The 15,841-nt window shown below is 38.6% G+C and overlaps 1 protein-coding gene across 1 annotated transcript in view; it reads right to left on the bottom strand.

Annotated features, from left to right (window-relative positions):
* Positions 1–943: 943 nt before the first annotated feature.
* Positions 944–15,841, bottom strand: part of TBL1X (transducin (beta)-like 1X-linked) — a 90,927-nt gene continuing 76,029 nt past the window's right edge. The window contains exons 9-15 of the mRNA XM_010004645.1: positions 14,970–15,030; positions 10,677–10,798; positions 9,175–9,247; positions 6,639–6,768; positions 5,305–5,470; positions 4,417–4,518; positions 944–2,162 (exon numbers count right to left, since the gene is read on the bottom strand). Coding sequence (XP_010002947.1) covers positions 2,136–2,162; positions 4,417–4,518; positions 5,305–5,470; positions 6,639–6,768; positions 9,175–9,247; positions 10,677–10,798; positions 14,970–15,030 — 681 coding nt within the window. The 3' untranslated portion in view covers positions 944–2,135. The remainder of the gene's footprint in view (positions 2,163–4,416; positions 4,519–5,304; positions 5,471–6,638; positions 6,769–9,174; positions 9,248–10,676; positions 10,799–14,969; positions 15,031–15,841) is intronic.

Here is a 15,841-nt window from a genome sequence, read left to right as displayed (position 1 = left end):
TGCCATGATGCTTGACAGGTCTTTCACTCTCCTACAAATTCTAGCCTAGCCTGGGGGCCAGAAAAGATACTTGTTTGACTCAGTCAGCCAGTTTGGAGGATTTATCTAAATAATGGCTGCCACCACCCCAAGATTGCCTTATAGTTTATGGCACTTTCAGTAAACTCAGCCTATGCATCCTTCTTTGCATCCATCATTTGCTCTTTGAGTTATGTAGTCTCCAGCAGGCATCCCTGCAGATGTCTAGCTTGCAGTAAGGAAATCTTGTCCGAAGTGGTGCTTTGCAAGTCTTTTTTGTCATTCCAATCATTTCACCCACTGAAACTTTGTAGTGGTGTATGTGTCGAGATACAATTTATATATCCCTTATGTTTTCACCTAATGGAGACTTCTCCGCTGTCTTCTGAGCGCTGCACTGAGGACACCCTCAAGGCTAAACCTGTGTGGGCAGACAGTCAGACCAAATGCAGACCCAGAGTTTGCCTTGTAGCACACATGTATGGTTGAGGGTGACAGCAGCAGCACATACTGCCAGATGCAATGGAAGAGCCTGCTTCTAGGTGTGTGCTGAGCATGGATGGACAGGAGCTTGGCAAGAGTCGACTCTTCAACAACGACAGATGCAGTCAATAGATCTTCCTCCAAGTGGTAGAATCCCACTGACTTACTGGAATAGAAAGAGCTGAGTGGGATGAATGGCAGAGGACAATGCTGCTCAGCAAGGCCACAGGCAGCTGAACGCATGTTTTGTAGGACATGTGGACTATCACTAGAGGGAAGAACATACACAAGAGTTTTCCCCAGTCTACCAAGGATAAACAAAAATATGGACTCAAGAAAATGAATGCTGTAATTATACTCTCAAACTTGTGAATCCCTTTTAATAAGTATACATCATAAAACAGCCCCCAAAATGAAATGAGACTATAGAAATGCTTGGCTGCTGGAAAAGGACTCTTAGTAAATGACTGACATTTATTATTATCAAATGGCATTTTTTCTTATAGCACTTTGAGAGAAAAAAAGGATACTGCACCTTTATGTTCCTTGGACTCTGTGTGATTCCTTTTGCTTGAATTACACAACTGATCTACATTTGGTGGCCACTTTTGGCTTTTAAAACTGTTCAACATAAAAAATATTTTTTTTTTTCCAAAAATACACTGGGTTCTTTCTGTTAAAAGTCATCTTTCTCCTGTAAAAATCTTCCCCAGCACTGCATTCTTATATAAAGCACTTATTACACAATTTGCTGAAAGTGCCCTTGAGACGCTAAGATCTGAAGCATGGAGGATTTTTTTTTCTTTTAAACGGAGAGAAAGAAAGGAAAAGGAAGAGGAAGAAGAGAGGAGAAGCAGTCTGTCAAAAATTTTCATTGTCATGTCCACCTGGCTGCATCTACTATGGGCATACAGGGAAAAAAAGAAAAAAAAAAAAAAGAGGGGTAAGAAGAAAGAGGAGGAAAAAAAAAAAAAGGAACGAGAAGTTGGGAGTGGAAGGGAGAAACAAAAGGAAAACAAAAGTTTCATCCTAAGCCTGGGGTCCTCCAGGCTGTAATATTCCAGCTGATAGAAAAACCACTGAACAAAAAAAAGTAGTCTAGAAAATAGAAAGTGTTGTGATTACAAAGTTGAGCATTTCATCAGTACAAACTGGTCTTTGAACGTCCTTTGGGAGAGCAACTGTAGTGTCCAAATTGGAAGGAAAAAATACAACACCGCATGGAGGAGGATTTTTTTTTTCCCTTTTGGTTTATCACAGCATTTTTCTTTTTTTTTTTTCTTTTTTTTTATTATTTTTTTTGGCACAGCTTTTTTTTTCCCAGCCATCAGAGCAAGTTCTCAGATGCAAACCAAACAGTGCAATGCCTAGCTGGTGGCTTCACGCTTCCAAGGCTGATTGTTCCAGGTGGAAACCATTCCCTCCCCCTCTGAAGTGACTGTGTTTTTACTCCTCGATGAAGGTTACGGACAAAATACTAGACACCTGTGGCCAGGGAGAGTTGGTTTCACGGTACACTCTAACTTTGTTCAAGTTCGTACAGTTCTGGAGCTGTTAAGAATAGTTTTGAAGAGTGCTTCTCCCCACACATTCACTGCTGGTCCATTTGAAATTTCTTCTAAAACATTTCACTTTTACTTCCGCAGATCTAGAACACAAACCTGGAGAGAAAAGACTCAGCATTAAGGACCATTTCTGAGGGTAATAAGGAAGTTGTGTTCTTATACAGGATGAAGCCAATTTTCCTTTTACTGTTGTTTTTTTTTCCTTCAGAAGGCTCTCTTTTAACTAGCAACAAGTGTTCCAGCTAGTGGACTGATAACACTGGAATGTTTATGTTACTGCTGGGCCTCCAAGGTCGCACCTTCACTCTGACAGCTCAGACACTATGGGGAGATCTGTGACCCCCCCATAGGAGGCTGAGTTAGACAGACAGCAAAACTGGCCAGAGATGTTCCATTCCATATATCTACGTAAGCTCAGAGGAAGGTCAGAGATCACAGAAGACAACTTCCTTCCTGCTTCTTCTTCCCTTCTCTTCTGTCCATGGCCGGTGTCCGGGGAGGACTCCGTCCATCCATCACTGTTGACCCCCAGGCTTGTGAATCTCCTGACCCTCATCACTCTGCACTCAGCTCCTGTCTGCTCTGCCACTCCCTCTGGCAGTGCTCCGGGATTTTTTGGGGCTGTTAACAGCCCAGGAAGAGTGCTGTGGGAATTGCTGGAGGTGGGGGGAGGTAAGAGGCTTTTGCACATTCCTGAACACATTTGTACATATTTTCTTTTATCATTAGCATTTAATTAAAGCTGTCTAGTTTAGTTTTCAATCCAGAGAGTCTCTCTCCCTCATTCTCTCTCTCCTTCCCTACCTGGGTGGAAGGGAGAGGGGATCAAGAGTGTTGTTGTCGCTGGTTTAATTGCCGATCCTGAGTCAAACTGTGAAATTACTTTAAAAAGCTGCAGAGTGTGTTAGAACATCTGTGCATCCTCCACTAGCTGATCATGGTACTACTGAAGCTTTTATAAAGTAACAGTAAAAATGGTAATGAATAATCAGTATCCTATGGCAATATTTCTTTATCATGAAATCTATGGGTATCATCCTGTAAATTTCCTCCTTTAGATACTATTCAAGGGTAAACGTCTGTGGGATAAAACTTAGAAACTTAGGACTACTGTTTTAGATAGTTGACTGCTGTGCCCTGACCTTCACTAAAAATTAACAGTAGAGATAAATAATTATAGACATAAAAATACTGATTTCTTATCAAATATGTGTATTAAAGTAGGAGGCTGAGTTAGACAGACAGCAAAACTGGCCAGAGATGTTCCATTCCATATATCTACGTAAGCTCAGAGGAAGGTCAGAGATCACAGAAGACAACTTCCTTCCTGCTTCTTCTTCCCTTCTCTTCTGTCCATGGCCGGTGTCCGGGGAGGACTCCGTCCATCCATCACTGTTGACCCCCAGGCTTGTGAATCTCCTGACCCTCATCACTCTGCACTCAGCTCCTGTCTGCTCTGCCACTCCCTCTGGCAGTGCTCCGGGATTTTTTGGGGCTGTTAACAGCCCAGGAAGAGTGCTGTGGGAATTGCTGGAGGTGGGGGGAGGTAAGAGGCTTTTGCACATTCCTGAACACATTTGTACATATTTTCTTTTATCATTAGCATTTAATTAAAGCTGTCTAGTTTAGTTTTCAATCCAGAGAGTCTCTCTCCCTCATTCTCTCTCTCCTTCCCTACCTGGGTGGAAGGGAGAGGGGATCAAGAGTGTTGTTGTCGCTGGTTTAATTGCCGATCCTGAGTCAAACTGTGAAATTACTTTAAAAAGCTGCAGAGTGTGTTAGAACATCTGTGCATCCTCCACTAGCTGATCATGGTACTACTGAAGCTTTTATAAAGTAACAGTAAAAATGGTAATGAATAATCAGTATCCTATGGCAATATTTCTTTATCATGAAATCTATGGGTATCATCCTGTAAATTTCCTCCTTTAGATACTATTCAAGGGTAAACGTCTGTGGGATAAAACTTAGAAACTTAGGACTACTGTTTTAGATAGTTGACTGCTGTGCCCTGACCTTCACTAAAAATTAACAGTAGAGATAAATAATTATAGACATAAAAATACTGATTTCTTATCAAATATGTGTATTAAAGTAATTCCCATTTTCAGCAGTATTTACCTATTCCGGGATTATTCTTAATTTTCACCAGGAACACCACATACTAGTATTCAAAACTTTCCAAAGCAGGAGTGTTTTTTACTATGCTTCCCAGAACTAGTTATTTCTCTCTTGAGCTGCATAGCCTTCAGCTCTGTTCAGAGAAGGCAGCATGACATGTATGGTTTTTGTTGACCCTCTCCAGAAGAGTCATCTCCACCCAACACGTACAATGTGTAAAGCTTCTTACCGATCCATCTGATGCGCTTGCTCCCACTTTGTCTCCTCTAGCATTCCAGCAGACTTCAAAGATGCCCCCGGTGCCTCGGTAGCTATGTACTAGAGTTCCACTCTACAAAGCAAAACAACATAAAAACATTTGATACAGAAGTTCCCCTTCTCTTCCTCTGTTGTCCTCTCTTCTCTTTCTCAGATATATGGCACCACTACATTAAAAAGAAGAGAGTGGTGGTGAGGGGGGGCTATTCACATCACCCAACTATGGTCATTTCCATAAGGTGCTGAAGTTAAGAAACTGGTCTTTGATAATGAAACAAAACAAGCTCCTCCAGAAAGCAACTTACAGTAGGATTCTGGTTTTGTCAACTTTTATAACAGTAAAGGCCTGGGGAGTTAGGCTGAGGTTGTGTTTCCTGAAGTTTGTTGTTAATTCAGGCTGTGAGACAGCAGTATCTGGAATTAAATCTGTGGAACTATGGTATTCCTTTGTCTCCATTATATCCCCAGTCTGTACACCCTTTGTGTCTATCATCTTTTCATCACAAAGTACAAGCCAGATGCATTGGACTCACAACTAAACTCAGCTTGTTACTAAATAAAAGATCACTATAAAACATCACTTATTTCTAAGAATCAATCCACCCCTTTGCTTCATGAAGCTTGTGTACCTATTTTACTTCAGGCTGGTGTTTGGCATACAATAGAGCCTGAGCAAAAATGTTCTGGACAGTCACCTCACTCCACCTGAGTGACTCAACTGTTATGCTGGGATTTGTATCAGTCAATACAATCAGATTCACCCTGGCTGGCAGGTCATACACTTACAGAGGGTACATATATTTTCCATTAAAGCTTTTGCTATTAATGTGTCATCTAAACCAGATGTGTTTCACAGTACCTGAGTATTCCATATATGGACACATTTGTCAAAGGACCCACTGGCTAGATACTTTCCATCAGGACTAAAAGCTACACTGTAGACAGGCTCTTGATGTTTTGTTAACGTATGGATGCAGACTCCTCGGTCAACGTCCCACAGCCGAACAGTGGAATCAAACGAAGCACTGCAAGAAGCATTCAAACACAAGCACGTCTTAATTTGGGTGTTAATCAATTTCTAGTTTGATACTGTAAACATCTTAAGAGAATACCACAGTTTTTTTTGCCTTAGTTAAGCAAAAAAGAATTGTTTCAAACAGAAAACCCAATATTCATGACAAGTCTTTATGTTTGTAATGACAAGAACTGAATCTGCAGAACTGAATTCTTGTATGCAGATCCTCTGAGTTTACCTTGGGCACTGGGTAGGATCAGATCACTATCCCCAAAAAGGCTGAGCTCCTCTTCCTTTTGAGATTCTACTTGCTAATATTCAGGAAGCTCAAATACATATTTTATAAATAAATGTGTAAATGGTACTGAGAGATGTTATTTCTAATCAATTTGCATTTTTATGAATTCATTAATTTATTATTTAATGAATTAGTATTCTGTAATTTTCTAGAACTGAGGTTGCCTTTGTTTCACTGCTGCTTTTTGCTACAATCCATCTAAATCCAAAACTATGGGCTTAGAGAAAGGCAAGGGAAATACTTGGTATTAAAAGCAGTATTAAAATAACAATTCAAGGAAGTGAAGTTCTTTTCTGTCCACTCCAAGACTAAGAAGTAAAATACTTAAAACAGCTTCAATACAACTCCTCCTGAAACTGAATACAACACAAATTGATTTGATAGTCCCATGCTACTACCATCAATTGGCATTCTACAAGTACATAAATTTCCTAAACTCAAAAAAGAATTTGGAACAATTTTTCAAGAGGAGTTTTAGAGGTTATCAAGCTTTTTTTCAGTTAGTTAACAGAAATTGCTATAAAAATTGTACAAGTGAGTTGCATGACCATGGTTACAACACACTCCAGCTGGCTGCAGGGGCTGCCATCTGTCTCAGTGACTACCTGCATCCATAAAAAATGGATGCTGGATATGAAGGTGCAATGCCTATCAAGACAGCTGAAAAGTTAAATATCATATGACTTGATTTTCCTTCTTCTTATTTTTCCTTTTTCAAATACGATTCCTGTCCCTTTCTATCCATCTCTCTGATTTACAAATGCAGGTGCTTTTTACTGCAATTGTCTGTGGGAAGACTGACAGCAAGGTAACAGTAGAGTTACACATCAGAAAGATGATCCCTCTTCTTGCTAGACAACAGAAAGAGGTGTATTTTTACCTTGCTAACATGATGTTGGAGTTTGGGTTGCTGGTGCCTGGTCCTGTAGGACTCCATTTGATAGTATAAATCTCTTTGCTGTGAGCCTGAAGATCATGTACACAGGTATCTTGCTTCATACTCCAAATCTAAGTCAGAGTAATTATGAAGGGGAAAAAATGCAACATTACTAATCTCCTCAGCTGAATTATTTCAGTTCTGTGTTATTCTTACCATTTATTTATTTTAAGATCATGACATACAGACACATAATTTCAGTTTATTAACATCGCCCACATCCTATTATTACAATGCACACATGCTAGAATAACCCCATTAGGAAAAAGAGCTGCACATTTAATAGCATTTATTCAATAGATCAGAAAAACTAAATAGTTGCCTCACCACCCCATAGCCTGTAACTGTATTTTCATAGAGAAGCTGAAGTTCCTCTGTTTAGAGACGTTTAAGTCACACTCTGCAACAGCAGTCATTTTAGAGAATGAAAATAAAGTTTCAGTAACTGCTTAGAACCTAATAATTTTCTCTTATGCCAGTCAAGAACCTTATTAAATTTTCCTCCTGAACTCCATTTGTTTTCCTGATGTTTTTAACTGCATAGACAATGGAACAAGATCAGCTACTTATGCAATATTACATGGCCAAATACTTCAGTATGAGAAAAAAAAAAATATAAAATATGACAGGTAATTTAGCACATCTTTTCTTCAGCAAACTGAGAAAACAAGATGAAGCTATTTCACAGCAGGGAAAATAACTCCAAGTTCATCAGTGGAATTCAGAGAGAGATAAAAAATATAGTAATGTTTTAACTCATCTGTTAAAAGTTTGCACTATGAGGGAAATTATGTGCTCTTACAGTGAATTTTCAACAGCATACCTGAGTCTGCTTTTGGAAATGTTACACAAATTTTGGCCGTGTTCTATGGCTAACAGGCAACATACGTTCCAGGAAGTTGAAGGAAAGTAACAAAAACTCAAAAAAACCCCACAACAACAACAACAAAGCAGAAAAAGGAAAAAAAACACAAACCAGAGAGGACTGATTTCCAAAGGAAAAGGAAGAATAATAATGATAAGGATTTGCAGTGTCCATCACTGAAGGTTTTTAAAAACAGGCGAGGCTGGGCATAGCAAACCATTAGCTCTGGTGCCAAATTCAGTGGTCAGAAATTTGAACTGGCTCCAACAACACTAAGCCACAGTGTTTTTTAAAACACAGCATGCAACTGGGCGCCAAAAAGATGTGCTACCACTGAACCAGGATGTTTAAGCAGAGCAATACTGGTTATGACCCTTGCTCTGTGGTAGCATAACAGAGTATCCTCTTTCAGTCCCTTCTAACCCTGTTTCTGTGAATTTTCAGTTCTGTGAACAATTCAGAATACATCTAGAATCCAGAGGGATGAAAACCTGAGTGGGTACGTGGCAAGAACAGTGGAATTCAGTAGAACTCAGGCTACCTATGAAAATAAACATTCATAATGCTGATGCTCACTTAACTCTTCAAGTTTTGCTGTTGTTTCAGTTTCAGTTCTTATACAAAGGCTGTGGGCATGCTACAAATGTCTCCTTCTTTAGCTGTGTCAGTCAGCAGTAGAAAGAGATATCAGCCTTAACACTACTACACCATGAGAAATCTGTATGACTGGCACAACTCTATCCACAAGCCAAACCTTTTCTGGGATGTTTGCTTCGCTCAAGGAACCAGCATAAGTGAAAAGTCCACCAGGAGGGCTTTGCTGTTACAAAATACAGCTATTCCTGTGTGGACACAGCCTTCATTCAGTGTGTCTGGGAAAGGAGAATGAGACTGAGAGAATCTTGGGCTAGAAAAGCTCTACTGTGAAAACAATTTCTGCAAGCCCAGCCTCCCCCTGTATCAGCAATACTTAGCTGGTACAGTGCAATGGCCAGGTGGGCTGCTAAAGCAACCTATGCTGCCTGCCAGCCAGAATCCAGAGTCATCACTTCAGGCACCCAACAGAGGCATGTACATCAGCAGTGTAGCTGCCTCAGGCTTCCCATACAGTGAATGGATACAGACGGGCATTCTCAGAAAGCAATTCAGAGTTTGGGTGTGCTCTGAATCTAGATGTCTTGTTCCATTGCTTACTATTAAATCAAACAGTTCCAATGAAATACTTTCAGAAAAGAAAAGATCCCAAAGTGAAAACTTGTTGATTTTATATTCTTTTCAAAGTGTGATGAATAGAGAGTTTCTTAGCATAGGGGTTTTGCATCTGTTTCCAGGCAAGTAGGTGTGTGTGTGTATATATATATATGTATCTCTGTATATTTAAACTATGACTATTCTGTGACAGTGACATATCAGTTACTTAAACTTATTCGGTAAGGATGTCTCAGTTTCCCCAGTGGCTGCTTCTCTGTGTTCAATCTTTCACACTGGCTTTAAGAATATAGGTCAAAATGAAACTACTGTTCACGCAGACTTTTAAGTGATACAGTACCAGCACTCTGGAAAAGATTAAATAACAGATATAATATTTGTCTTTAAATGGGAATTTTCTTTTCTTTAATGTCATATCATCGGAGCAGGATGCTAATAGCATGCCAGATGGGTCCCATTTGATTGCATTAACCTCGTTCTGAAATAAACAGTGATTTTATTAAGCAAATATTCCCGTGATCTGCATTGTACTAGGCACCCAGCAGAGGGCACTCAAGGTTTACGCATGCAACAAGTTCAACCACAAATCACAGCCTTCACCGTTTAATGGGTGAACAAAAGCACTGCTGCTTCCAGAACAAGTTATCTACATGTAGTTTAGGAATGGAAACCATTTTGTGTTTGTGAACAACACACACAATTCGTCTTCTGATACCTGTTCTGGCACAAAGCCTCTCATTGCCTTTCTTCATATGCTAGGATGAAAATAAACCCTCAAATCAGACAGATTGATGATACAGCATTAACTTCTTTTTTAAATTGAGGTTATTTCTTCAGTTAATGGTCTGTGGATCTTGGAGATACAAATCTTCAGTAGAAAATATGGGTGGCCTGCAAAGTTTTGTGGAGTTTATAATTCTTGGTATTGCAGCTCTACAAAAATGCTGCTCTCTCTAAACAGAGGTGTACGTGGAAATGAAATCAAGCACTGAATATTGAATAGTTTATGAAGCTTTCTCTACCAATCTTTCCAGCACTTTGTAATTAACTAAGGCTGGTGTATCCCCTTGGCAATCAGCAAGTCTTCAGTGATTCTTTGAGGGTCATACAAATAAAAGCATTTCATAAAACCGGAAAGATTTTTTTTTAAAACAAATTGGCTCAAGGTCTCATTGAAAATAATCCTGGAAAACATGTTTTGCTTTATCCATTTTACATGTTTCAGTCATATTTAGAAGGAACTGTACAGATATTTTACATAAAAATTTGCATCCTCTACAAAACAGTGCATTTCACACAATCATAAGAAGTTCAGTCTATTGTAAGAATGCACAACCTGTCATAAAATATCAGTTTAAACATAGACTAGATTCAGGTCTCCAAATGCAGAATTTCTCCTCAATGAGGAGATAGCAAGTTCTGGAAATTAGTATCTAAATTACAGCTCGGTATATCGTAGCAGTTTTCTCATGATTGAAAGCTAGAAAAACAAGCCTTTGACAGTCACTAAAAATCACCAGGAGAAGAGGGTAAAATCCATCTTAAATAGATGTTATTAGATTACATTGATTCTAAAACTGAACAATGGCTGGTGGTAAATTGCTCTCTCCTTATTCATAGTTCTCATTTACTAAAGGAAATTAAGCCAGCGGAAAATAAAATCTTATTTATTAATGCACCCTTAGTCTGCAGCTCATGCAGCTCATACAGTCTCAACTGTTTAAGCTGCAGGTTTTGCCTCCTACAGTGATTTAGAACAGTTTATTCTCTCTCTCACATGTGGTGAGTCACTCCCAGGGAATATGGTTTCACAGGAGCAATGGGATGTAACACCAACACATCTGCTGCCACCACTGTTACATGCTGTGGTGACTTCACCATGAATACTGTGGACTTCTTAAACTTACTGTGTGTCCTTGGAAAGTTTTAACGGGACGATCACAGCCAAGTCTGCATACATGAATGCACATGTCAGTGCTGCAGGAGGCAAAAGTAGTGTTGTTCTGCCAGTCTACATCCAGAGCAGGAGCTGTAAAGTACAAGCAAATGAAGGAACATCAGGAACACAGCAAGGAAACAGCTCTCCCAAATCACTTTTCTCCTGTCACCTGTCCGGATCAAACCGACTAAAAGCTACTTAGTGGACTGTCTCAGCTACTATCAGTTACAGGCATGATAGAGACTGTCTCAAGGGCATAATTTATTTTTTCTCTTGCAGTGGGTACTCTGGATGCTTTGCATGGCATCAATTTACAAGAATCTTTTGGGTTAAGTTATATATGAGGGGGCAAAATAATCCGCCCCCACCCTCCCCACACCTGGTCACACACTGTTCTCAGGGCCATCTCTACCATTCATTCCTCTGTAAGCCAGCTCAGCAGAGACTCTGGAAGAAAACTAAACCAGAAAAAACATGGATAATTCCAGCTGGGTCAGAAAAAATGTTCCTGTAAATGCCAGACATGACACAAGGGAGGAAGAAGCAGGTGGACATCTTCCTTTGCACTAGCTTTATGCTACCATCGATGCAAACCTATTGTTATGTGCAGGTATGTGGATTAATAATACCTACATCCAGTTTAATTTTGTGAGGGACTGATTTAAGATAGGTACATTGGTCAAGCTGATTTGATACAAGAGGAAGATTTTCTGTAGACAGTCTGACATTAACTAGGACTGAACTTGGGAAACTTTGTACAGACATTGTACATGAACATGTAACTAGTATCTGTGTGCAACATACACTGTGCAGAAAGGGTCAAAAAGCCAAAAGCCCACAATTTTTACAGCATGTAACTGAAGAGTAAAAGCCTGCACAAGAGCAGGAGGGATCTCCTGACATACAGCTTGCTTTTGTGCCTATGACTGCTGCTTGTTTTTTTGCTTAGGGAAGACTTTAGCTGCCCTCCAGAGGATGACATAAGACTTGTTAAAATACAGAAATCTTCATTCTTGGCACACTCCTGTGAGAAGCAAGTGTGTCAGAATGAGAGCAGCATATAGGAAGCAAATTTGAATCTCTTTCTGGCAACATTACAATGCATGCTTATCATTAAAATGAAACCAAGAAATGCCTTATTCAAATACATTCAGAAAAATAGTTTTATAATACAAAGGCAAAAAGGTATCTGTTCTGCCAAGCTTATTATATTTAAATATGTTTTTTCCTGTTACAGTTTTTATGAAATGCAAAATGAGATTGACCTATGGCACCTTCAAAATGAGGTGGCTTTCTAAACGAGAATGGAAGGCTGAAATTGTTTCATGTAGAAGTATTTTTTTAGAATATTAAAGAAAAAGCTCAGTAATTCTGTGTGGCAGGTAAGGATTTTCTACACTGCAGAAATATACAAATTTGTGTGAGGAAAGCAGGTTACTCCTGAGTTTTCCAATGAACACGAAAAGGGATTCGGAAACAGTAAAGGATTTTGTTTCTATAATTGCCTGTTTGTTTTCCTTATTATGCTGCAAGCTTTTTATTACTGTTTCAGAGCAAACAAAAATCTGTCTTCATTGATAGCAAAATGCCTTCAAGGCTGATATCAACTGTGATATGTATGAGTTGAACAGTAATTTTCTGAGAGCTATTGGCAACTAAAAGGACAGCTTTGCATTGCAGCGTAATTTGAATCACACAGTATTGATAATTACTATTGTTTCATTACTTGGTGTATTTAATCATATGTTTGCTGGATAAGTAACTCCATAAGATAGTCTGGAAGAAACAACCAAATGTGTTTTTTGATGCAAGTAATCAAATTGCAAAGTGTCTCCAAAACCACAGGATACTAGCCAACTGCATAGAAACAATTAGAATGCCATCTGATACAGCAACAACTGTTGCAAGCAGCAACAAATTCTTTTAAAAATGCAGTTAAAATAAATCCAACAATAAGAGTGTTACAACAATTGTTAGTTAATTTAAGCTTTTTCTAAACAAACTTAGGTGTGACTCAGAAGCTCAGAAGGTGACAGAGTTAACTGTCTGCAGAGAGCGACTCAGAGCACTTAGACATCTAAAACTGGGTCATACAAATACCTCCTATAGCATCACTTAACCAGTTGCTTTCTGCATGCATAGACATCAGTCCACATCTATCAACAGATGTCAAAATTGGATTATTTCACTGCATTTTTAATAAACAAGCTTTGTGAATACATATTTTGATCAAATGCCTTATTATGACTCATAGCTTTGCAAAGAATAATGAAACCCTAGAAGCTACTTATCCATATACTTGTGTATTTTGACCATAAACCCTTACATTTACATGGGAACATCAAAGGGGCCTTCAAGACCCAGATCAGTCTTCCTTATGTATTTTAAGAGGACAATTTCCCCCATATGGTTGTACAGTAAACAAGGTGTTGTAAAGTAGCTGAGAGTAAAAAGTCTGAAGCAACTGTTGAAAGGATTGTTAAAGGAACTCGGCTCTGTCTGGAGTAGACTTCCAATTGTTAAAATGCCATCTTTATCCCTTGTGTATACAGGGTTTTCAGATTCCAGATATGGAAAGGAATTTGCTGTTAGCTTCTTCTGGTGAGTAATTGATGCAAGGAGGACAAGGTGAGGTCTTTGTCACTTTAGACCTGAAGGACAAAGATTTCAGCTGATTTTAAGGGGCTTTTTGTAGGACATACGCTTCTGGTCTATCAACAATTTCCTTAGCTAATGGCTTTACTTCCCTATGATAATAGATTTGAAATAATGGAGGAAAAAGAATTAGCCTCTCTACCATCTCCACTTCAGTTGTGTCTTCTGGTCTAAAGACAATCGGCATGAACGAGAGTCTTTAAAAAATCTATTCATGCAGATGGACATTGGCATATTGCATTGGAAGATGTAGGTAAGTTTTAAACTTACTAAAAGGGGAATGGAGTGCTTTGCCCTTGATGCCTATCACTGCAAAGACAGCTGCATGTCAGTGAACTTGATTCTGAAGGGGTAACCAGATTCTGAATTCACAATTACTTAGATCAATAGTTAGGGATCAGAAGGCTTAAGAGTCTCATTAACTACATCACTATATAGTACAAAGTTTGCTTTTATGAAACAGTTATGATAGATAAATAAATGCCACAGTGAGAAAATCTGTCAGCAGATACTGACTCCTCCAAACTGACAGTTACATTAATAAGCAAGAAGATGAGTGACAAAAATGCAGAGTATGGATTTGCTGTGCTCATGGACATACTTCTTCTGTTGATTAACCACTTCAATTGCTACTGCATATTAATAACATCTGTGAAAATGTGAGAATCATGACAAGTAGAAATTGAGCTGGAAAGTGTGTGCAAGTTAATGGTTTAAAATTAGTAGTAAAATATGTGTTTTAAAACACCACAAAACACCTTGTGAAAGTCTACTGTATTTAAAAATTTATTTGTTACAATGAACACACAGGAATATGAACATTTCTAGCAACAGAATATGGAATGTTTCGGTGGTTTTAAACTCTGTTTATGACTATGACCCTTACCAAAACTTTCCTATTACCACTTACCCAGTTTGGATCATGAATTCCATCATCATCTTACAAGTCTGCTCTTAAGTGAATTTAAGATTATATCTGTAATTGCCTGTTACTCAAGATTACTTAGTATCTGTGGCATCTCCTGTTTCTTGAAGCAGACCAGATCTACATACATTCATGTAAAGTTCTGGTGCAGCAAGGTTTTGAAATTCAAAGTTGGCAAGTGACTTCTGATAATCAGAGAAAAATACTTAAGAACTTCAAGTCAAAAGTAAAAGCTAACAAATCCCTGAGGGCCTTCAAGCTTGCAGTGGTGAATGCAAGCTGCATGAGAAATGTGTCTGTCTCTGCCTAAAGTCAGCTTCATTACAACAGGAGCAGAAAAAGAGTGCAACAGATCCAGACACCTCCACCAAAGTCTCTTCATAAATCACTACTTGGTACTATTCAAGCACATAGATAATGATAGAATTATTCCACTAAGTAAACATGGCTGGTGTGTAAGTCCTCTCCTAGAATCAGTTTGACTTTCAAAGCTGATTCTCATGGAACCCCATCTTCTGAAAAAAGAATAAACCCACAAGCCATGATACTCAAGATAGTTAAAGTACAAAAAACCTAGTTCAATCTTCTATCAGGCAGACAGGTTTTTACAAAAGGGTAAACTACATTGACAAAATGAAAAAATACATCTCATTTTACTAACAAGAGTGATGCAGAAATTACCTGAATGAAAAGGAAACTGCTGTTTAGCTTCTCCTGTGTGAGCATCCCAAATTATTGTTGTCTGCATCCAAAGGAAGGGAGAAAAACGAGATTAGTGACTGTTCAGCTCAGAGAAAACAAAGAGAGAGCACCTTCCCTGAGGAGTATTTCTAAAAGATGGACTGATAAAATTATTGAATGCAGAGAGCCTTGTGTGCTTAACAGCTGAAAAAACAGAAATCACTTCCAGATATTATAGAATAATAATCTAAGTGTAGTTAAAGAAAAATCACGCCTACAGACAAAGTCATATAACTACTAAGAATGGGCATACTCTGAATAATGTTAGAAGACAGCATGACACATTTTAATAAGCAGTTTGTTACAGTTGTTTCAGTTATCTTCTTCAAAGAAGACTATTTCCCCTTTTCAAAGATGCAAGTTGAATCCTATTCCAAAACTACGTGATATTATATTTCTAACAGTTAAACTACCAAGTGAAATGTTTATTTAGCAGCAGAACACATACCAGTGCTTGCCATTGTGCTGGGACAGACTAAAGTGTCATTTGCTTACTACAGGTTTAATCCATATTCACAGCACACGTAAGCAATTCCCCTGCAGAGCTCAAATCACCTTCTGAGTAAATTGTCAAATTATTGGGAGTATATGCTTCCAGAAAATAAATTAAAGATACCTCATCTTGCTCATAATGGACCATTTGAAGAACTACTGCTGTTATTCTGAACATAAGTTTGTGAGAATAATGGAACTACCACTGGGAGACAAGTGTAGCTGAATACAAGCCAGTATTAAAAGGAATAAAACTAAGTTTCCATTTTCACAATTATGTGAAAATACAGGGATTCATCTAGCTTACAAATCAGGTGCAC

This window comes from Chaetura pelagica, unplaced genomic scaffold (genome assembly GCF_000747805.2).
Source record: "Chaetura pelagica isolate M959 unplaced genomic scaffold, ChaPel_1.0 scaffold178, whole genome shotgun sequence".
NCBI lineage: Eukaryota > Metazoa > Chordata > Aves > Apodiformes > Apodidae > Chaetura > Chaetura pelagica.
Note: the sequence above shows the minus strand (reverse complement) of the source record. Positions and strands in the feature narration are given on the sequence as shown.